Source organism: Mobula hypostoma, chromosome X1 (genome assembly GCF_963921235.1).
Source record: "Mobula hypostoma chromosome X1, sMobHyp1.1, whole genome shotgun sequence".
Taxonomy (NCBI): domain Eukaryota; kingdom Metazoa; phylum Chordata; class Chondrichthyes; order Myliobatiformes; family Myliobatidae; genus Mobula; species Mobula hypostoma.
The window spans coordinates 28753409-28777355 of NC_086128.1; the positions used below are offsets into that span (position 1 = coordinate 28753409).

Sequence of the window (23947 nt, forward strand, 5' to 3'; positions counted from 1 at the left end):
GAGGAAGTCAAGGATCCACTTGTGGAGGGAGGTACAGAGGCCCAGGCTTTGGAGCTTGTTGATTAGAACTAAGGGTATGATTGTGTTGAATGCTAAACCGTAATCAATAAACAGCAGCCTGGTATAGGTAACACACATAAAAGTTGCTGGTGAACGCAGCAGGCCAGGCAGCATCTCTAGGAAGATCTTTCGGATCTCCCCCTCCCCCTCCCACTTTCAAATCTTTTACAATCTCTTCTTTCAGTTAGTCCTGACGAAGGGTCTCGGCCGGAAACTCGACTGTACCTCTTCCTAGAGATGCTGCCTGGCCTGCTGCGTTCACCAGCAACTTTTATGTGTGTTATTTGAAATTCCAGCATCTGCAGATTTCCTCATGTTCGAGCCTGGTATAGATATTGCTATTGTCCAGGTCATCCAAGGCCGTTTGGAGAGCCAGTAAGACTGCATCCGCTGTAGACCTACTGTGGCGATAGGCAGATTGCAGCGGCTGTAGGACCTGGCTCAGGCAAGAGTTGATTCTTCAAGGTTTCACCTTGTCATAAGTACTGGCCTGCAAACCCTGCCAGAGACTCCATGCATCAGATTCCATCTCTAACTTCAATCAGAGTTGTTTCTTCGCTCATAAATTAGCCTTCTGTAGGTTATACTTGGACTTCTTGTGTTGTTCTTTATCACTGGTCTTGAATGCCACAAACCTAGCCTTCAGCAGACCATCAGTTTCCTGGTTCATCCACAGTTTTTGGTGTGGGTATGTCCAGTATGTTCTCGAAGGCACACACTCATCCACACAGGTTTTGATGAAGTCTGTGACAACTGTGGCATAATTATTCAAATTCAAAGATGACTCCATGAATATTGTCCAGTCCACTGACTCAAAGTGCTCCTCTGCCTCTCTTTACTACTTGGTCCTCACCACTGGTGCGGCAGTCTTTAGTTTCTGCCTGTAGGCTGGGAGTAGAAGTACAGTCATGTGATTGGGCTTTCCAAAGTGCGGGTGTGGGATGAATATGAATCTGAGTCTGACTTCTTTTACAATAAGTTGACCTCACAATCTATCTCATTATGATCTTGTACTTTATCCTTTACCTGCTTTGCACTTTCTCTGTAACTGTTTCACTCTATTCTGCATTCTGTTATTGCTTTACCTTATTCTAGTTCAACGTAGTGTGTAATGATCTGATCTGTATAAACATCAGGCAAGATAAGCTTTTCACTGTACATTGGTATATGATAATAATGAACTAATACCAATACCATTACCATCCTCCAGTATGGCGAATGTGTTGGCATCTTGAAGCTTGGCCCCCAAGCTTGTTCAAACATATATTGTCAGCATGCTTCAGCTGGTTCAGCTCTCTTCACCTCATGGGTTGAACAGTTTCCTGTCACTCCTGACGTTTAGCTGTAATCTCTAAAGGCATTTATAGGAACTAAGGTGAAACATTGCAGTGGGAGAGATGTCATGGTGCAGATATTCCAGTGTAGGGCGGGTTGGGCTTCATTAATTTGCATGCTGTTATTTGGAGTCATGTGTGGGACCGTCCTCCATGTATGAGCTGTGGCAGAGGGTGACCGCTGTCCAGTGAGCAACGGCTTTCCAGAGATTTGCTCCCAACTTCAAAAGAGAAGCAGAGCCATAGGAAATGGGTTGGTGAGCTCTTGTTAGAGAGAACAGTGTTTAACCAAAAAAAAAGAGAGAAAACAAGTTCTCTGATAGTCACATTTTGTGACTATCAGAGAACTTGTTTTCTCTCTTTTTTGTGACTATCTTAGCATTTCAAGGTAAGGAGAACAGTTAAATGGAAGTCTCTTGGTGTGGTGTCCTGATGACTGGAAGTGTGCAGTAAATCAGACAGGAAGTGGGTTTAGGTTTTTTTAGACAGTTGAGTTTTGCATTTTATTTATAGTAACTCTGTGTAAATCAAATGGCATCTGGATGTCATACATTAGAAAAATTGTTAACCTCCTGGGAGAGAGCATTGCACTACATAGGAGATAAAATGTCTTCGACTGATAAAGCATCTGGTGCAGTGTGGCCATGCCTACTTTCCAAAAAGCTTGAAGTCAGTGTTTGCATAATATAAAGCTGGAAGCACTCAGCTGCTCAGGCAGCAGCTGTGGAAAGAGAAAGTTAATGTTTCAGGCTGAATGTCAGAGTCAGAGCAGAAACTAGTCCAACTAACAGGAGTGGTCATATTCAGTTCAAAACTAACTGAGGACTCATTTATCACACGCATGCACTCACTCTATTCATTCCTATATTCTGCCAGCCAAAACTTGCCCTCTAGTGAGTGGACCTATTGTGTGAACCTTGACATTTAAAGCATACACATTATGAAAGTAGGGGCATTGCACTCAAACCAAGTACTGTGCACAAACACTGGCTTTGTCCTCATTCAGTCATTGTCACCTCTAAACCTTTCCAATGCATGCCTGGCCAACCACCCTCATTCAGCTCTGCTGCCTATGATGCACCTTGTCCCGTTCACCACTACCCCAATATGGGCTGACCTTTGCCATTTAAACCGCACTTACCCCTCTCTATCGCTGTAACCTCTTCCAGCTCAATATCGCTGGGGCCATTTGTGTTCCTCCAGCTCTAACTTCTTAATGGTGTCTGAATTGAATGTACTCAAGTGTCTTCAGCTGCCGGGAGCTGTGTTCTGAGGTTACTACCTCAAAGATGCTAGCCCACTTTATTATGTTGAAGATGCTTTAAATATGAAAGTTCTTGTAGCAGGAGATAAGGGGGGAATGGATTACATTTACATAGCACCATCATGTAAGGTGTTAGCCAGTGTTGGTGTAAGATCATTCACCTTTAGCATTAACTTGTTTTTGTTCTCTCCCCACAAATGCTGCCTGACCTCTTGAGTATTTCCTGTGTTCTCTTTCATTTCAGATTCCTAGCAATTGCTGTGTTCTGCATCTTAGTTTCGGCATGTTGGTTTTATTCACTCTGACTGCTGTTATGCACAGTATTGACAGTAGTGTAGCAGCTGGCATAATGCTCTATCAGGGTACAATTCCTGCCGCTGTCTGTAAGGAGTCTGCATGTTCTCCCCGTAAAGCATCCAGATTAGTAAATTGTGAGCAGGCTCTGCTGTGTTGACACCAGAGGCATGTCAACATTTGTGGGCTGCCCCCAGTATACTCTTCACATTGTGTTGGTCATTGATGCAAAATGACACATTTCACTATATGTTTCGATATACAAGTAACAAATAAAGTTAATCTAATCTAATCTGCACTTCTGTCAGATGGGTTGGTTGCAATCAAAAAGGATTCATCTCTTAACTGAAGAGTGTTTGTGTCACCGAACAACCTTGGTCTCTAACCTATCACAGACATCCCCTCTGTTCTCTCCACCTCTCCCTCTTTCTTTGCAACTTCAAGTTCGCTAGTTTCCCTTTTCCAATCTTGATAAAAGGTTGTCAACCTGAAATATTAAGTCTGCTGAGCACTTTCAGCACTTGCTGTTTTTAATTTCAGATGTCTAGTATCTGCATTTGTTTTGCATTTCACTCGTTGAGCACTTCACAACCACTTCAGTGTAGTCACAGTTGTGATGCAGGGAATACAGCAGTCATTTTGTGCACAGCAAGCTCCCAAAACTGCTGCATGCTCAAACCGCAGACAATCTGCTTAATCAAGCAGATTGAAAAATAATCTTGGCTGGGAAATACTTCTACTTGTGCAAAAATATGCTGGTGGAGTTAATGCAAATATGAGTTAGATTACAGACAGTTGAACTTCCTCATCATGTAACAATAAGGGTTAAAAAAAATAAGTTAAATCAGTTGACACTTGCAACCAGTAGTTTGATGTCATTTTGTGCCTCCCCTCAAACCAAAAGCCAGGTGCAGCATTCATTCTGTCAGACTTCCATCCAGTGATGTGCACCCTGTAATTATTATTGCCACGTGCACCAATCATTGCTTTGTTCCACAAGAGACGACAGTTGTCTGTACCTCTGCCTACATCATTAACACTGCTGAATAGAGGGGTCAGGCCAACTTGCAGAAGTAACTCAGATGCTTTGCATATTGCCAAGACTACATTGTTAACCAATCAGACCCCTTTTGCTGGTGTCTTAGTGTACTTCAAGCATATTCTCTCAGTATTGGGTTTGCTGCTACAAACAGGGGACCCAGGATGCTCATGGCAACAGTGAATGCTGCTCTGTGATTGGCCAATTAGAGGTACTGTTCAAGATGGCCAAGCAATCTCTGAGGGTGTTATTTAAAAGCTTGATTTGTTCATCTGCACTTTGGATTAGGAGGGTACCTGGCACTTTTATGCTCATACTACACTGTGAGCTAAAGATACTTAATGTTCATTTTGCTGATGGCAAATGAACAATTAAACAGACCTCAACCTCAAAGTTCTGCTGGCAACCAACATTTTATTTAGAATAGGTCCCAAAAGCTGTTGTTAAAACATTTAGATATTCCTCAAAACAATGACTACAGCCAACACGCTGAAATGGGCAACATTTGTGTCTTTTTAAATGGGGAACGGGCTTGAAGGGCCAAGTGGCCTACTACTGCTCCTATTTCATATCTTCAAATGCATCCTCTTAACTCTTGGGAAAACAGACTCTCCTTGGAGCCCTACCTCAGACATGCCCTACTTCAGGCTTTTCTAATCTGGGTTAGTCTCAGCTCTCTGAAAAATCAGCCAGAATTCCTAGTTCCGATTCGTCATACAGACGTTTGTTGGCAACAGTGCATTTGTTGATATTGGATAAGAATAGGAAAAAATGACAGTGAATTACAGTCATTACTGCTTTACGATTGACCAGAAAGTCTTCAGGAATTACAGAGCTATCTCTTGGGCACTGCTAAAGCAACCCCAGGAAAATATTCAGATAAGTGTAGGAACAATTCTTGTAGTTTGTTATAAATACTTCAGTTTGTTAGTTATGATGAGGTAAAAGTTTGACAGAGTTGGTGATGAGACCTCCAGTCTAGCTGGAGTTAGCAACTGGCTGTGATGCATTTCACCCCTCCCCCTGCCTCCAGATGAAATGGCTTCTCTGTCTGGGTGGAGGAGAGGGGAAAAGAGGAATGGGGAAACTTGACAGGGATGGTGGTGTAAAGAGCACTTGAAAATGGCAGCGGATATCTTTCAGTGGAACTGTAACACTGGCACGAGCCAATGTCTGCAGGAGGGATGAAGGTAGACTTGAGAGACTGGGAATGGAACTAGGTAAACAAGATTAAGCCAAGTCAATGAATAACACAGTTAGCCCAGTACTGTGACCCTTTGGTTACTTCATAGCTAAGGCTGACCAGAGTCAGCATTTCAAAAGTTCACCCCAGTGCTATGTCTCATGCAACACAGCTGAATATCTTCAAAGTGGACACCTTTTGATTCCAGGTCATATTTCTCTGACATATTCAGAGATTGTAATTGAAAATCACAACCACTCATTGTTCCACAAATCTGAAGAAAGCCGTTGTTTTAAAACAATTATTTATTTACAGTGGTGCCCGAAATTCCTCCAAGCCGATGTTGAGGACTGGTGAACAGTTACTGGAAATGCTTGTTTGAAGTTATTGCTATACAAGGCTGTCACACCAGCTACAAAGGTTCACATACTTTTTCCAACAAATACATGTAATATTGGATTTTTTTTTCAATAAATAAATGAGCAAGTATAATGTTTTTGTGTTATTTATTTAATTGGGTTCTCTATCTAGTTTTAGGACCTATGTGAAGATCTGATCACATTTTAAGTCATATTTATGTAGAAATAGATAAAAATTCTTCAGGGTTCACAAGCTTTCTAGCACCACTGTAGAGATACAACATAGTAATAGGTCCAAAAAACCCACACCACACAATTACACCCAGTTGACCAGTTCACCTACTGACCCGTACGTCTTTGGAATGTGGGAGGAAAGTGGAGCACCTGGAGGAAACTCATGCAGTCACGAGGAGAATACACAATCTCTTTACAGACAGCAGTGGAATTGAACCCAGGGTCGTTGGTTCTGTAATAGTGTTACGCAGACCACTAGGTTACCATGCCACCTCATACCTCTGGGATTAAAACAGGAAATGTTAGGCAAATCAAGCAGTGTCACTCGAGAGGAACAAAGTTAACGTTTTAGCCAATTGTTTTTTATCAGAACTATATTTTTATGGAACCTTTTGCACCCCAAAACTTCTAAAGAACTTTGTGGTTAGTGAAACACTTTCTGAAGTGCAGTCACTGTTTCAATGTAGGAAACATGGCAGTCAATTTGTGCACTGTGTGATATTTACCAAATTATTCATTCCATTGCTATGGATTAGGTGGTGAATTTTGACCCCAGAACACTGGGGATAAATCCCCTACTGGCCTTTAAAGTGATGGCTGGGAGATCTTCCACAGTCATCTGAGAGAACAGAAGGGGCCTTTGTTTAACACCTCATCTGAAAGATGGTGCTCTTACAGTCTGAGCAAGATAAGATGTTCTTGTTAGTCAGACAACACAATGGTACTGTTCGTAAAAGTACTGCCTGACAGCGTCAGAGACCTGGGTTTGAAACTGACCCTTGGCACTGCCTGTGTGGAATCTCCCTGTGTCCATGTGGGCTTCTACCCCTGTGCAACCAGTTTCCACCCACATCCCAAAGATAGACTAATTGGCCCTAGTGTGTGGTGAGGGGTTAGAATCTGGGGGAGTTTATGGGGACGTGGGGAGAATAAAATAGGATCAGTGTAGGTTTCATATAAATAGATAGTTGTTGGTTGGCGCAGACTTGGTGGGCCGAAGGGCCTGTTTGCATGACTCCATAACTCCAGCAACATCAGATAATTGTGGGATGGAGGCACTGTTCAGCACTTAATCTGATCCCGTTTCAAGGAGAGCAGGCCTGTTGGCATAAGCCACAGTATAACAGAGCACTGGCAACCTGAAGATGCTCAGCCATATCAGGCGCATCAAGTACTATGTAAATGCACACCAGCCACATAATGGGGTGCAGCAGGTTTGGGAAGAAAATTTTATTGGAATTGTGACCTGCCAGCTGGGTTGGCCCTGGAAGGCTGAATCCTTCCTCCAAAACTGTTGAATTGATGATTTTCTGGTTTGTAAGGCACTCTCATCTCTACCCCTCACTGCACAGCTCTTCTTAAGCGAAACATTCACCTAGTCACACATGTCCAAAAGTCTGGAGCTGCCATTCTGGCATCAGTTTTCCCCCTTTATACTACCCCCTCAGCCTTCCAGTCTGCTGTTGACGTCTTCACTTTGCTGTTGATATGCTGATTTTACCAACTTTTCTTTCAAAACTGCTAGAAATCACAGTGTGCTCAGACTCACTCAGTTTTTACTGCTGTGAGCTGCAGTGAGGCTGACACTCACACTTATTTTTTATTGTGTCACTAAATTTTGACTCGTTAAAACCTCCTTACGTTTATGCTTTGTCGCGTTAAAGTAATTTGAATAATTTATGACTGATGACCAGATGGTAAATGTCAATATGAGAGGCGAGGGCCTACGCCTTGTATATTGTCCACCAAATATGCAGCACTCCTGTGCATTGGTAATAGAGGGATTTATGTGTTCTGATGATTCCTTGGGGAAGAGGAGCCTGGTTTGTATTATGTATTTTAATTCATTTTCTTTTATAGGCAATGTAATTGGAATTTCCTCCTCTCTGATGGGCCACACGCTGCGCTGTTCAGCTGCAATGTGAAGAGGTTCTTGTCTGATTTCTTGCTTCCAGTGACTGTGTGGTGTGTCGAATGCAGTCCCCTGTCCCTTTGTGATGGACATGCAGTCTGTGTGTTCAACGCTATCTGCTCAGCACAGGCTCCTTCTGCAGAATTCTCTACAATTTTTCATTTCAAACGAGAGGATGGGTTAGTTTTGCTGTACTCTGCACATTTTGCATAGGCAGCTTAAAGTATACACTTGCCACAGAGGTGGTGTAGCTTAGATTCATTAGATTGATTTCAAAGAAAGCTTGTCCTATGAGGAGAGAATAAGAGTGCCATTTACTCGTTGGAGTTTAGAAGAATGAGAGGCAATTTGATTAAAAAGGTTCAAAGAACGATTGAAGAAGGGTGGATACTGAGTGGTTGTCTCCCCCCAACCCCCCCAGGCTGAAGAGTCTCAAACCAGTTACCAGATAATGGGTTAACCACATTGGACCGTGTTAAGGGAGGATTTTCTTCATTTCAGAGGCCTGACTGTGCGATTTCTCCCATTTTAGAGGACTGTATGTGCTCTGCGGTTGACAATATCATAGGCTGAGATTGGTAGATTTTTTGGCACAGAGCGGTGGTTAAGGGTTTGGGCTGTAAGGTGTTCAGGATCATCTGTGACATTATTAAAGGTCAGAACAGACTTGAGGAGCAGAGTAGCCAACCTTTCCTGTTTCATGTTTTTTATTTCTTATATCTTCATATTTCTTAAATTTCCTTACGACACAGAAAAAAGGTAATTCAGCCCATTGAGTCTTTGCTAGCTCTCAAATTAAGACTATCAGTCCCCTTCCCACATATATGTCCATGTAAACTATTCTCTATTACATGTCAATCTATTCCACCTAAATCTCCTACCACCCACTTTTCTTTCTCCCTTTAATTTTTGAGTTTTAAGTCTCTTCCCTGTCGTTTCTGGGCATTGCATTTTTCCCCCTCCTCCATCCTCCAACTCTCATACTAGAGGAGATTGTTTTAAACTCTGATCAAATCCTTCAACCATAATCAACTAGATCACCCCTTAATCTTCAACCTTCAAAGGAATACAAGCCTTTCAATTTCCCCAGGTGATTGGGGTTGGACTTCACTGCCTTATGCCACTCAGGCACAATACTTCACCCCTGGTTCACTTAATAAATAATTACAAATTTGAACATGGTTTATTAAATTTGGAAAAGGACAGAGCAGCAGAGTCCATTCCATTAGCGCCAGCACTGCAGGTAAATTGCAAAGCTGAGCACAACTGTAAAGTGTAATGTACTGTGAATAACAAGTTGCTCACTAAACAAGGCTTCCTTTCTTTATAGCATCACTCTTACTGGTAAACACTACACTGCATGATGCTCAAAGCAAACATTTCCAATAAATCCTCATTCGTAAAACCTTTTCAGTGTGATTATTACAGACCTGTTTCACTGACACTCACAAATATGTGTCACTACCTGCAGTGGTTTGGAACTCTTAACACCTCCAGTTTGGCCGGGCTGTCTTGAAGGGAATAAAAGTAATTACTACCCTGCCTTTCCACTTCCGAAGCTGCGTAAGGAATGGCTCCATGGACTTAACAGCAGGTCTTACTGGATACAGATCAGAAATAGGGTTCCTGGTCAAATATCCAGTCTTTACCTAAGCGTACAACTAATGCCTACATGCCTCCTCACTGTGACCAGCATGCACCAACAGTGAGTGCAGAGCCTTTCCACTGTGAAATTAACTGAATAGTAAAGTGGTACTGAAACAGCGAGATTCTGTGAAACCCCCATACTGAAGAGCAGTAATCAACATAGTTCGATAGATCACCGAGCCTTGGAACTGAAAAGATGCAGGGCAACTTGGAAGAGGTTGTGTTCAAGCTGTAAGCAAGTTCAGGTCAAAATGTGGTGAAAGCATTGCATCCAGTTCAGATCATAAGTGCTGGGCAAATATTAATGAAACTGAGGACATACAGAGGAAATCCACAAGGCCGATCAACAAGGTTTAAGTTATGAGGAAACTCTAGAGAAAGCAGGTTCCCAAATTCCTCCTGTGCTTGCCATCACGGAGCTTACAGGATTAGTGGAAGGGCAGGTGCCACATTTATACGGGCCATAAGGTTCATAATGGGGTCTAGACTATATGACCTTGGCATATTGGCCACCATCTTCACGGTTCTCTGAGGAGTAGACATTCCGTGGTTAGGAGTCCTTGTGTTGTGAACCTGGCCACTCAACAGCTGGCTGAAAATTTAATCTTTCAAGTCTGAAAGGAAACTCTAATACACACAGTGTGCTAGTGGAGCTCAGCAGGTCAGGCAGCATCTGTGGATGGGAATAAAGAGTCAATGCTTCGCGTTGAGACCCATCATCAGGACTGGGAAGGAAGGGGGAAGAAGTCAGATTTCCAAATCTGCAGGATCCCTTGTGTCTATGAAACTCTAATAGAAACATAGAAACATTGAAAACCTACAGCACAATACAGGCCCTTCGGCCCACAAAGCTGTGCTGAACATGTCCTTACCTGAGAAATTGCCTAGGGTTACCTATAGCCTTTTAATCTTCTGAGCTCCGTATTCCTTTCCAGGAGTCTCTTAAAAGACCCTATCGTGTCTGCCTCCACCACCGTCGGCGACAGCCCATTCCACGCATGCACCAATCTCTGCGTAAACAAACTTACCCCTGATATCTCCTCTGTACCTGCTTCCAAGCACCTTAAAACTATGCCCTCTTGTGTTAGCCATTTCAGCCCTGGGAAAAACCCTCTGATTATCCACACGATCAATGCTTCTCATCATCTTATACACCTCTATCAGGCCACTTCTCATTCTCCGCTGCTCCAAGGAAAAAAGGCTGAGTTCACTCAACCTATTCTCATAAGGCATGCTCCCCAATCCAGGTAATATTCTTGTAAATCTCCTCTGCACTCTTTCTATGGTTTCCTCATTCTTCCTGTAGTGAGGTGATATAACTGGGTTCCTTAGATCATCTGTTTTTCTGCTGAAGATACAGCAGGAAATCTAGCTGAACACCTTGAAAAGTTATTGAGAAACAATTTTGTGTTTTACTTGGCTTTATCATCAAGAAAAAATTTCACATTTTCACAGGCCTGAAAATAATAAATGTTTTTAATCTGGGATATTATTTTACATTCTGGGAGAAGTAGAAAGGAAGCAAGAAATTAATGAAAGACAAATTTAGAACTGTTAATAGCAAATCCTTCTGCACTCTAGAGAGGAGTCAACACTTAATATTTGCAACTGGGCTTCCCAGTACAATGATGACGATCTAAAATTGCTGCCATTAAAGGAAACAACAGGAATTCTGCAGATGCTGGAAATTCAAGCAACACACATCAAAGTTGCTGGTGAACGCAGCAGGCCAAGCAGCATCTATAGGAAGAGGCGCAGTCGACAGGACCTGACGAAGGGTCTCGGCCTGAAACGTCGACTGCGCCTCTTCCTATAGATGCTGCTTGGCCTGCTGCGTTCACCAGCAACTTTGATGTGTGTTGCCATTAAAGGAGTTTTCTTTTAATTTAAAGAAAGTGCATTAACTATTTATTTTCTTCTGTACTGGACATCTCCTGAATTTTACATGATTGGTTGTGGTTGACAGGTGATTTGATTTTTTTTAACTCGCTGGTCACTACATAACTGACTTTATTTGGTGCATTGCAGACCCTATCTCTCTTCATTTTTGTAAATCACATGGATGTATACAGCCGATTGACTTGTTAGATTTTGATATTGAAGATGTTGTAATCCTGTCTGCTCTGTGATTTACTTAAATTGTTATTGAGATTGACAGTTACAGTCTTCCCATAATTTTAGGAAGCTCTCTCTCTCTCCTGTCCATCAAAGTGGTATCCACCCATTTTCCTGCTGAAACTCTTAAGTGTTTTTTTGCTGTAAATTGTAGCTCACACAAGCAGCTTGCTGGCTGTCTTCCCGTTGATGTGGAATGTATCATCCTGCATCCATGTTTCTTCTCCCACAGTAATTGCCTTACTGACAAATAAGAGATGGATTTCTACCCGAGCGATTAACATTGAGCAACTTATCTTCTCTTCAACCCACTCTGTTCCACCCCCTAGCTCACCTCACTGTGAACTACGATGCTTCTGAGTATCTTAGTCTGCTGTTCTGTCATTCTGAAATCACTCTGAAAAAATGTAGGGTTTTTACTGTAGGCTTCAGTGATAAGGGAAAGGGACGACCATTAAATGTAAGACACCATTTCCTTGGAGTTGGAAGGGGATTCCAGTCCAGATTTTGCAGAGGACCCTCACTAAGCGTTTCAGACCTGAATCAATGTGAATTCTCAATGTATACTCTGGTGTCTTCATTATCTCATCAAGCTGTTTGATCGGAGAAGTGTTGAAAGGATTTCAGTGGTTTATTCCACAGAACTAGGGCTTGCTTATTTTTTTTTGTCTTCTCCCTCCGCCAAGTCTTGTAATGATTTTGTATCATTTTTTTTCTCGTTCAGTATTTCCTCCACTTCCTTTTGGCACCTGAAATGTAAATAGGAATATGTCCGGAAACCTTGGAAAGAGCACTGCAGCTGTGGTAAGGGAGGGAGGGGGGGTGGGTATCTGTATTGTGTAATGAGGATGCTTGATGCCTAGGATGATCTCTGTTCTGCAGCGCAAAGCATGTATCCTTTTGTATTGCATCGTGGATTTCAAGAAGCCTAGCCCATAGAATTCTTGTCCGGATGGGTGGTCTGTGTTGGAACCATGAACCTTTCAGAGCCCTGTGCTACCTTCGTACTCTGAACTCATGAACAGAGGAGCAATCTTGCAGCGAAGGACTACTTTTCATATCTCTCTCACGCTCGTTAAATTAGAGCCTCTGAGCGATGGAGGCAGTGGGAGTGAGACTTGCCAGAAGGACAAAGCCACCCCATCTGAAGAGGAACCTGGCGGGGCTGAGGCTGCAGAGAAGATCTCTTTATTACACGACCAGGGTGTCACTGAAGCACCTCGAAATCCAAGCTTAAAAACCATCCGGAATGTGGAGCCATTTCAACCTGGAACAATAGACGGCAAGTTCATTAGTGAACCTGAAGAACTGGGGGATTTCAAAACAGCTCGGAGTGAAGAGGACGAATTTACAAGCAAAGCCCATCTTCAGCCATCGCCAAAAGCTGTGAGTAAATCTGAAATTGTCGGGTTGTTGCCTCGTTTCACACCCTGTGTCCAGCCGACAGACCCTCGCGGGCAGACTGATGCCAAGCGCACTAATGAGAGGAAGCAAGATGGTCAGAAGCAACCGAGCCAATTGTGCGCCACTGCCACAATCGAAGAGAAACTTGCCAATCCTTTGGTTTCTAATAGAAGCCACAGCAAACCACAGACTGAAGGGGAGCACCCTGGCCGGCCTGAGGCAGAAGGAACCTTGAAAGATCAAATTGAGAGAGTCGTGAGCTCCTGTGTCCTCCCAGAGCAGAACTTGCTGAGTAAACATACAGAGATCCAAGTTGAGAAGAAGGCTGAAGTTGAAAAGGATCTGTCATTTGAGAAAATCGTAACTGTCTCTCAACATACAGAGAAAGACTACGTAAAGCTTAAGCCCCAGTCCTTGCCTGTGATTGCTGAGAAGAGCCCAGGTGTAATGAGAAGCCCCAGTGGCAACCAGGGTAAAACAGAACCAAAAACCTTAGGGAGAAAAGAGAAACAGGTCCGGCAGACCAACCGCCTGTCTTGGCAAGAGAGTGAAATGAAGACAAAAATCCAGGTCAGCAGCAAGAAGTATCCAAGAGTGGAAAGCCTGAGGAGTGCTGGAGAGATGCTGCACAGAAGAGTGAGTCAGACAGCAGCCGAGCAGGGGAAAGGAAAGAGCAGAACATTGGATAATAGTGACATTCACACCCTTTCTGAAGAGCTCGAGCAGGGCCAAGATGTCCCAAACCCTGAGAAAACTAAGTCCAGTGCACGGGATCGCAAGATGCTGAAGTTTATCAGTGGAATCTTCACAAAGAGCATTGGCTCTGTGTCTGTCTCATCTGCGAGCGGTGGATTAACTCAAAAGGATTTTGCTGCAGGTACCAGAGGCCCTTCCCCAAGTCAAAGTAAGCACAAACTTAGCTCACATTTCTCATAATTTTGTTTATTAATGTTTGTCCTGTGCCTCAAAGAAGATTGTACTTCTTTTGAATGAAAAAGGTAACTTAACTTTCTCCCAGAGCATTTTGGGTTCCTCCAGTGCTACAACCAGTGAACCAATCTCCAATTCAACAGAGTTGGTTCAGTCCTGGGAAGCTTCACTGATTGACCTGCTTTAGTTCCCTTCAGCCGTGTTCTTGCATGCTCACACTTACTAGCTTAAGTTATGTTACAGCTTTGTAAAACTCTGATGAGGGCACATTTAGTGTATTGCGTTCAGTTCTGGTCATCTCGTGGAAGCTCTGGAGAGGGTGCAGAGGAGGTGTACTAGGATGCTGCCTGGTTTGAAGGATGTGCTATGAGGAGGGGCTGGTCAAGCTGGGGCCATTTTCTCTGGAGTGGCAGAGGCTAAGGGGAGATTTGCTGGAGGTATAGGTAAGAATAGATAGCCAATATATTTTTCCCATGATCAATACTAGAGAGCAGGTATTTAAGGTGAGAGAGGGAAAGTACAGCAGAGTTGTGCAGGGCACGTTTTTATGACACAAAGGGTGGGGGGGGGGGTCTGGAATGCACTGCCATGGATGGTGCTGGAGGCCAATAGCATTGGAGTGTTTTAGGGACTTTTACACAGGGACATGAATTTGTAGAGAAGGGAGGGATGTAAGTCAGTGTGCGGGAAAGAGGGACTAATTAGGAGTAATGGTTTAAGTAGTTTGACACAATGTGGTGGCCAAGTGCTTGTCCTGTGCAGTACCGTTCCATGTTCTACGAGTCTCTAGGCTACTGCTAGATGTGTGGATCCTGGCCATAGTGGCTATATGCGTATTACTTCACTGGTATTGTTTTACCCCACTTCCAAGGGATCTGAGGTCAACCGTAAAACCCTAACTGGAATCAATAGCTAACTCTGCACAACTAGGCAATAAACTCAGGGTTTCAGAATGAAGAGAAAATCACCCAGGACAGAATATGAAAAACTTATATTTATGTAGAAGATGATGTGACAAGGAAAGCAGAGTTTGAATAGAAAGCAGCTGGGAAATTTAAAATTAAGCAATCAAAGCTAGTCCTGGCAACTTTAGTCATGGAAGCACTGTACTGTTATAAATGCCTATCTGACGTATCAACAGATTTACCTGGTATTCTCTGTATGTGACTCCAGATCAACCAGTGTGGTTGATCATTAACTGCCTCCTCAGTTCAGGGACAGTTGGGAATGGGCAAGGAATGCTGACATAGCAAGTAAATAAAAAGTAAAGAAAAATGTGCCCCTGACAGCCAGCACAGACTCCGTGGGCTGAAGTGCCACTTTGCATGCTGTATCTCTTTATGAATCCTTGAGTAGTTGAAGTAGCAATGAGAGGGTATCGGAATGGACACACGTGCAGGATTAGGATTACTGCTCACCTGGAGGAGAAACACGATGTTTCCATATTCTGACATCTACATGTCTGTGTTATTCCATTTTTTTCTTAAGAACTGGGCATGGGCAGTCGCACAGTTTCAATCTGTTGAGCCAGAGGCAAGTGCAGCTGAGGTACCAAGTTGCTCAGTTCAGTCATACCATTGAAAGTGGGTAGTAAACACCTTGTGACTGAGATGTAAGCTCCTGAGCACTCTTTTGGGGCTCAAATAGACCTGAATACAGCAGTCTAGGATCAAGCTGGCAGCCTTTTCTCCTGTTGTCAGGCTTTTCTTTTGTGTGACGTGGAAGGTAATTTAGGAGTATGTGTGTGGAATGGACAATCCATCCAGTTAATCTCAGTAGCAAATAAGGGTTACTTTATTTAAACAGGTAACATTATCAATATAATACTCACCACGAAAGGAGAGGACTGACAGAATGGGATCAGTACATGTTAGCCTGACAGGCTTTTCTTGTCCTGCATTCCATAAATGCAATCTGTGCTGCATTATCAGAGAGAACAAAGAAAATCCCAAAACCTTTCATGGCCAATGAAATTTTTTTGAAATGTAGTCTTTTTTGTAATGTAAGTAACATGGCAGCCAGTATGCTTGCAACAAGATCTCATAAACAGTATGCCAAAGTCAAGATACATAATCTTAGTTGAGGGATAAATGTTGGCCAGGATGCTAGTTCTTCTTCAGAGACCCATGGGATCTCACCTGCAAGAGGCATTGGTTTCATCCAAACCACAGCAGTACTGTTCTGAGTGTCATAGCTTAGATCATGAACTCAAATCTCTGGAATGGGCCTTGAACCTGCAACCATCTGAGCCTGAGGTGAGAATATTATTGACTGAGCCATGGCTAATGCATTGTAAGCCTAAAGGAAATGTATTGTTGCTGCTCAGCTCCCATCTGCAATATTGTTGGCAGTTCTAGGCACCAGATCACAGTAGGAAGCTTGTGTCCATGTCCTTTCAAGGGCAGGAGAGGTGAATGAAGGCACAGGTGTTTATTTGTGATTCAGATTAAGGAATTTGTTGTTGCTTAATTTGAAAGAGAGTTTGAGGTGAAGAAACTGGAGTTTATTCATGAAGGAAACTGATCCGGGCAATTAGTTCACAGTATTCAAATATAAGAATAATGATTAAACATTAGAAAGTTGGAAACTGGGGCAGGAAGATGAGCAGTTTCATATCCCAATAACTATTCAGGGGGAGCCAAGCTAGATGAGATCAGAAAAACAGAGGGTAAAATACATTGCTTTAGGGGGAAAGAACTGATGGATATGTCTGTGCCACAGTGGGGTTGCTTTCCCATGTAGAGGTGGAGTTGTTGAGCTGAATGGCGGGGGGAGGGGATATTTAATATGTCACCAGAATGATGCTACTCCCGACAGTACGATGCCCTCTCAGCAGTGTCTCACTGACAGTGCAACACACCCTCAACACTGCCCACTCCAGTGTAGTACCTGCTCAGTACTGCACTGGAGTGTCAGCCCCATATCTCTTGACTCTTATCTTCAGAGGGGAACTTGAGTTTGAGGTGAGAGTGTGGCCCAGTGTGCCATGAATGACTTTGTCAGGAGGGCACACCGCCTGGAAAGGAGTGTCCAGTTCAAAAAATGCTGTAGCCGTCCATTTGTTGGTTGTCATATTACATCAATGACACAGCTGGGCTGTGCATTTGTACCGGGTGAAATTGAGTCTTGGAGCAGGAAGATCCCAGGTCAGGTTGTCCCCATGGCTGTGTGGAGTAAGGTAACTTTGGCAGGGGAAGCACTGCCTTGGCGGCCTTGTGTAGTGAATGCAGTAATCGGGTGTTTATTACAGACTTGGTTCAGGCTAGTTCTCCACCAACCATACCCCCACCTCATGTGCCCAGTAACAGTGGCACTTGATATTAAAGCACCTATAGTCTATGTACCACCACAACTAAGGCCCTGTAGAGTGCACAAGTAGAAGAAAAAGGATGGAGTTCTGCTTGTAATAAATTCTTGGGGGGCAGTTTGGAAGCTGTCAACATGTGTGAACAACTCCTGTTTTTCACAAATCGGGTCCTGTTCAGTGCTTGTCCTTGTGGCCAAGTCATCGAGGGGACGTTTCAACAGCTGTGGAACAGCGACATGCAGACTGGTATAACCAGTGGCGCAGCAAACCCCTGACTCTCACAATCCCTGTCTAAACAGCGCACTTGAACACCGCAGTAAGACTGGCTTGAATTTTGTTTTTAATTACTCAACAGTACTTGTTTTGTGAAGGAAGTTTTGCACAGTAACTTGTGGGAAGTTCTGATAATGAAGGAAACTGCAAATAAATGTGGGTCATGGATTTTCTCCTCTTTGCATAAAACCCTGCTAGAGATTCGATTACACAGTTATGGATAATATCCTTTGCCCATCTGATCAATATGTTATTCCTTGTTTGTCTACGCTACTGGTTACTCTTAGTCAATGTTAAATATATAATGGATGAATGTCAAATGAAGAAGTGATCAGGTTTCAGCTCCTGATGCCCCTACAGTCCAACAATTTACCAATCACCAGCTAATCCTATTGTGGAGAATCATTACTTGAATGAGGTGCTGAAAAATGAGCTTATGTCTTTTAAGCGCTTAACAATGAAGTGTGCCACAGAGCAGAACCGTGGGACAGTAGAGCACAGGAGGCCACTTGGTCCATCATTCCTGTACTGGTTCTTTGAAAAAAAAACCAGCATTCAGTTCCAGCCACCTGCGATGCTCATTCAAAATTTTCCCTTCATCCGCTTCCGGTTTGAAAGCCCCTTTTGAAATTGTGTTTGCTATCTTTTTAGACAGTGTGTTCTTTTGCTAATTACTTTAAATCTGTGTTCCCTGGTCCTGACCCTTCTGTCAAAGGAAACAATTTCTCCTTATTTATGCTCTCAAAAATCTTCATTATTTTGAGCACTCCTATAAAAACCTCCCCATAACCTTCACTGATCCAGCAAAACAATCCCGGCTTCTCAAAACTCTCTACATAACGAAAGTCTTTCAATCCCTGGTAGCATCCTGGTAGATCTCCTTTGTGCTCTCTTTGACAGCCTCTCTGAAACGTGGTTCCCGGTAGTGAATACAAGCTCCAACTGGAGCATAGCTAGTGATTTATAAATCACTGATTTCACATCTGTCCATAGCAAGCAATTGCAGAATCTTTGAACAAACTGTCTGTAGTTCCTGGCAGGTTGCATGAAGACTTGCTTTCTCCCACTCAGCCATCCCTGTGTTCACTGTATTAACATCTTTGAAATGCAGTTAAGGCACACTGTTTCCCTGGCGTTCCTCTCCATTCCTACCCTGACAACTTGATAATAATCTAGTCTCTTTGCAATGTTGATGTCCTATCCTGAATTGTGCTTCAAATCTCATCACGGAGGGTGCCCCTGTAAAATCACCACACTCTGCCTTTCTTCAGTACATCCACTGCTGAAACACTCACCCATATATTTACCCTGTCCAGACTCTGCTGTTTCAATCTGGTGAGCCTGTTTCCCTCAGTCCACCCTCTGTAACCCTGAAGTCAACCAAAATGCTGCTCCCATGGGTCCTCCCAGTCAGGTTTGTTTCAATCTCCTCCCCTCCAATAGATCTGTGCTCCTCTAATTCTGGCCTCTTAATTATCCTGAGTTTCCACCAGTGGCAGCTGCCCAGGCCCTGGAATTCACTCCACCCCTCCCAGAAATCCCTGAAATCCTACACTAATCCCATTTTATTTCCCCCATATTCCCAACAACTCCCTCATGATTCTATTGCTCAAGTTACAGTGGTCAATTAACCTAACAATTCATAGTTTTTTGGGGTGTGTGAAGAAACCAGAGCACCCAGGGAAAACCAATACGGTCACAGCAAGAATGTGCAAACTTTGTACACTCGGCATCAAACGTGGGTCCCTCTACTAGTGGTGTCTCTTCAGCATCTGGCCAAGCTTGGAATTCAGTGAAGTGACATGGTATTAAATACTCGTTCACCCATGGCTCATCAGATAGCTGTGTAACCTCGGAGTTAGAAGGTTTGGCATCAAGTCCTTTCCAGAAACTAGAACCTTATCAATCTAGGTTCATACTCCCAGTCAGAGAATGCAACTCTTTCAATGGTGCTGTCTTTCAGATGAGACATTGAACTGAGGTTCTTGTAGGTGGGATGTAGAGGATCCCTGGCACCATTCAAAGAAATTGAGGGGAATTGGCCTCCAAGGCTATCCGTCAACCTGTATTACAAAAGCATAATCTAGCCATTTTCACATTACTCTTTGCGGGAGCTTGTTGTCCATCAGCTGGCTGTCCTATATCCTATGGTACCTAAGTGACTATGCTTTAAAAAACACTTAATTAGCCATAAAGCAAGGTGAGTTATCTTGAAAGGATTGTGGAAGGAACTGTCAAACTCCAAGTCAGTTCAGAACTGTCCTTGCTTCACCCTAATGTGCATCCGTGTCAATGACCTGAAGCTTAAATTATTAAAGAGATTCGTCTCAAGTCTGGCCAGGGCAGCTGGTGTCTGTAATTGATACAAGGAGTAGAGGAATATGTGCATTTCTACTTCTTTGTGACCTGTTGTGCCTTTTTAAAATTGCAACTATAATGCTTTGTCAATTCCCCTGTCTGTTCTCAACCTTTTACCTTTTATCCAGTGACCATTTTCCACTCCCACCCTTCCTCAACCCTGTATTGTGCAAAGCTTTGTTTGACAGCAGGACAAGGGGAGAGATACTCCGGGAAAATCATTGCACAGTGAGAGTGCGAACCATACCTTCCTCAACCCCAGCCTGACCCGAAGCCATTTGTAGTAGTCCTACATTCATGAGCTCTCTTCTGATGTCAGTTAATTTGACAAAGGTCAACAATTGAACATAACTACTCCCTGTTCAGTCAGCTATTGTGGCCACCCATAAAGGGCAGTGAGCACCTAATGACTAACTTCTGCATACCGTATTCGGGGCAGAATCCTCACCAAGGATGACACAGGAGAGAGCTCCACTCCTAGAAGTGGAGGTGAAGCCGAGGATCTGCTATTTGTTTTTGTATCTTCCTTTACCTGAGAACGTGCAATGTAGATTGCTCAGTTCAGGGATGCAAGAAAATGAATATTTTTCTCGGCACCTGTCCAAACTGTGTTTTCATTTCCTGTTGTTACTAAGAGTAACTGAGACATCATTAAATGGGTAATGATTGCATACTGTAAATAATGAAATACTTTGTTATTTTCTTCCTCCCAATTGATTGAAAACTTCTATTCCTGCTCATCTGAGAACCAACAGCAAGGAAGGTGAGGTTCTTAGCAGGGTAACATTTCTTAGGCACCTTGGCTCTGCATCTCTTGGTTCTGTAAAGGGATTGACCTTGAGTATCTTTCGTATCTCTGGGTGTTTGATGTGCATTTCTTTATCATTCACCCAATTTTCTTCCAGCACCCCACCCTTATCCTGGTTTCTCTCCTAATATTTACTTGTTAGAGTGTTGGAGATGTCAAACTTCCAATTAACAAGCCAGTGTGCAAAAGCACTAACTCGTACCAAAATCAGATCTGGCTGAGTAAGCTGACACCACTCGCTGTCCTGGCTAAGGCATAAAGATTGGCAATTTGGGCAAGGAACCAGGGGAGCCATATATCTGTGCATTGTGCAAGTTGGTGCTTTCAAGAGAAAAGAGAGTGAAACAACTGAGGCAGAATGAGCCATTCTACCTCTTCCTCTGGGCAGACTGTCCTCCACGCACTGGGATTGGACCATAAAATATGGGAGCAGAATTAGGCCATTCAACCCATCGAGTCTGCTCCGTATTGAGTATTTTCCCTCTCAACCCCATTTTCCTACCTTCTCTCTGTAACCTTTGACACCTTTACTAATCAAGAATCCATCACCCTCTGCATTAAATATATCCAATGACCTGGCCTCCACAGTTGTCTGTGGCAATGAATTCCACAGATTCACTTCCTTCAACTGAAAGGAATTCCTCCTCATCTCTGTTCTAAAGTGATGTCCTTCTGTTCTGAGACTGTGCTCTCTGGTCCTTGACTCTCCCACTATAGGATGTCCATGTCCGCTATATCCAGGTCCTTCAATATTTGGTAGGTTTCAAGTTCAAAGTAAATTTGTATCAAAGTATTTATATGTCAGCATATACGACCCTGAGATTCATTTTCTTGCAGGCATACTCAATAAATCCAATAACCATAATAGAATCAATGAAAGACTGAACCAACAGGGCGGACAACCAGTGTGCAAAAGACAACAAACTGTGCAAATGCAAGAAGGAAGCAATAATAAATAAATAAATAAACAAACACACACACACACACACACACACACACACATACATATATGTATATCTCAAGAACATGAGATGAAGAGTCATTGAAAGTGAATCCATAGGTTGTGGGAACATTTTAGTGATGGGGCAAGTGAAGTTATCCCCTCTTGATCAAGAGCCTGATGGTTGAGGGGTAATAACTGTTCACGAACCCGGTGGTGTGAGTCCTGAGGCTCCTGTGCCTTCTTCCTTCCTGATGGCAGCTGTGAGAAGAGAGCATGAGCTGGGAGGTGGGGGTCCCTGATGATGGATGCTGCTTTCCTGTGACAGCACTCCATGCAGATGTGCTCAATGGTGGGGAGGGCTTCACCTGTGATGATCTGGGCCGTATCTGCCCTCATTGTTCTAAACTCCAGTGAGTACAGATGCACAGCATTATAGACTCCTCTTATGTTAACCCTTTCGTAATGAACAATTCTGGCTGGGATACATCGCCTCCCTCCTTTGTGGCATTTTGAAGGCTGAGTTTTATTGGTGCTGTCAGAATGTGACAACACATTTCCTCTCTCAGCTGCTTGTATGTGTTTTGACATTCAGTTCAATTCCTAACAATTTCCTATCTGTTTATGCCTTAGTGATTATAGAAGCCCTATAGATATATGTAGCATAGATTCCCAAGTGTAATTTCTTCTGACGTGTACCTGCCCAGCAGCAGAATCCACCATTCATTATGCCAGGTGTGTGTCTGTGTTTGAGAGAGAAAGAGCAGGGTTTCCACTGTTCACACAGGCATTAATGCCGCTAGAAATCTCGATGCAAAGAGGAGGCAAAGAAAATACTAAGTGCTTGCCTGTGTCAATCAATGCAGCACACAGAGACCCCATTCTGTCGGCCTTGCAGTTTTTTTTCTGTCAAAGCTAAATTGCAGGAGGGGCTGTGAGAACCTCTCTTGAAAGGGAACTTTCGGTTCCCGAATGGTCTGCTCCAAGGAATTGATTTGTGTTGCAACGGCTGGGAGAGGAGCTGTTGCAGCAGCAGATGTGTTGAAGGAGAGGACAGCAAGAGCTGGCGATGCTGTAAGGAGAGGCTCGCCGGGTGAGCTGCTGAGCCAGACAGCGAGAGCAAACTGCATTAAAGCAGTGACTCTTGCTTTGATTAATGAGATATGTGCCTTCTAAGTTCAGCTCTGCCACCCTGCAGGGGGGAGAGGGGATGCTCGGGGACTTCTTCATTGCCAACAAGTCATTTACTCTTCCTTTCCCTTCTCCCATTGTAATTAAAGCTTACTATGAACAAAATAATAGGCAATAGGCAGCTGGGTGGAGGAAGCAGAAAGAAAGGCAATGCTGAGTACTGTGGGTGCTGTGCAGACAGCATTGTACTTTTGTTTGGCTGGTCTATACTTGCATACATTTTTAGCTTTGGCAGTTATTAATAAATTATCTTATTGTTTCTCATGCCAGAAATGTAAGAACGCAGAACATTAAGGCACAGGAATAGGCCCTTTGGCCCACGATGTCTGCACCGGTCACGATGCTGAATTAAACTCAATTCCTTCAGCCTGCACATGATCCATATTCTACCCATTCTCTGCAGATTGTTATGTCTAACTAATAACCTCTTAAATGCCACTATGTATTTGCTCCTGCCATTATCCCTAACAGCACATTTCAGGCACCCACCACTTTGTAATTAAAAAAATCTTCCCTTCATCTCTCCTTTAAATTTTCCCCCTTTCACCTTAAATAGATATTCTTTAGCAGTTGATACTGGTATTTCTACCAAAAAGTATTCTGAGTGCCTACCTTGTCTATGCCTCTCATAATTTTATAAACCTCTATCAAGTCTCCCCTCAGCCTCTAATGCTTCAGAGAAAGCAACCTCTCCTTATAGCTGATATCCTTGAATCCAGGCAGCAGCCTGGTGAACCTCTTCTACTCTTTCCAGTTTCCACATTCTTCCTGTAATGGGGGACCAGAACTGCACACAGTTTCTGGGAATACTCAGCAAGTCAGGAAGCATCTATAGATTGAGAAAAATGCAGTTAATGTTTCATGTTGGTGGCCCTCCATCAGAGCTGATTTCAGTTTCCCAGTGTACACAGACTTTTACATTAGATTAATATTATGTTGTTGGAACCACACTCGAGGACACTTTGAAATAGAAACCATTGTCTAAGCAGTTATCTTTTTTCCTCTCCCACTTGAAGGAGATTGCATCATAACATGAGCTAAGCGTGACCATAAGGGAAGATCTTTTTCCCTCCATAACTGCGATTGAGCCAAATTTCACATTTTGTTGGGCTTGGTTCACAAAGAAAAGTACATGTAATTTCTGAGATGATATGTCGTGGGTGTCTGCCTTCTCAAAAGGTTTGTGAACTGGCACTGATTTGAAGAGCAGGGCAGTTCTCTTTAATCTTTTGGCCAATGTTTATCCCCTTATTAAATATCACTATCTGCTCATTATCACATTTGCTGTTTGTGGG

General features: G+C 43.3%; 1 protein-coding gene across 5 annotated transcripts in view; it reads left to right on the forward strand.

Annotated features, from left to right (window-relative positions):
- LOC134340160 (arf-GAP with GTPase, ANK repeat and PH domain-containing protein 1-like) overlaps positions 1 to 23947 on the forward strand; it is a 185663-nt gene that overhangs the window by 39893 nt on the left and 121823 nt on the right. For 3 of the 5 annotated variants that reach the window (XM_063037069.1, XM_063037072.1, XM_063037071.1), the window contains exon 1: positions 12291 to 13749. The exons of the other annotated variants lie outside the window; for them this stretch is intronic. In XM_063037069.1, the coding sequence (XP_062893139.1) occupies positions 12459 to 13749 (1291 nt within the window). In that variant the 5' untranslated portion in view covers positions 12291 to 12458. Of the gene's footprint in view, positions 1 to 12290; positions 13750 to 23947 lie in introns of those variants that run through there. 5 annotated transcript variants of the gene reach the window in all.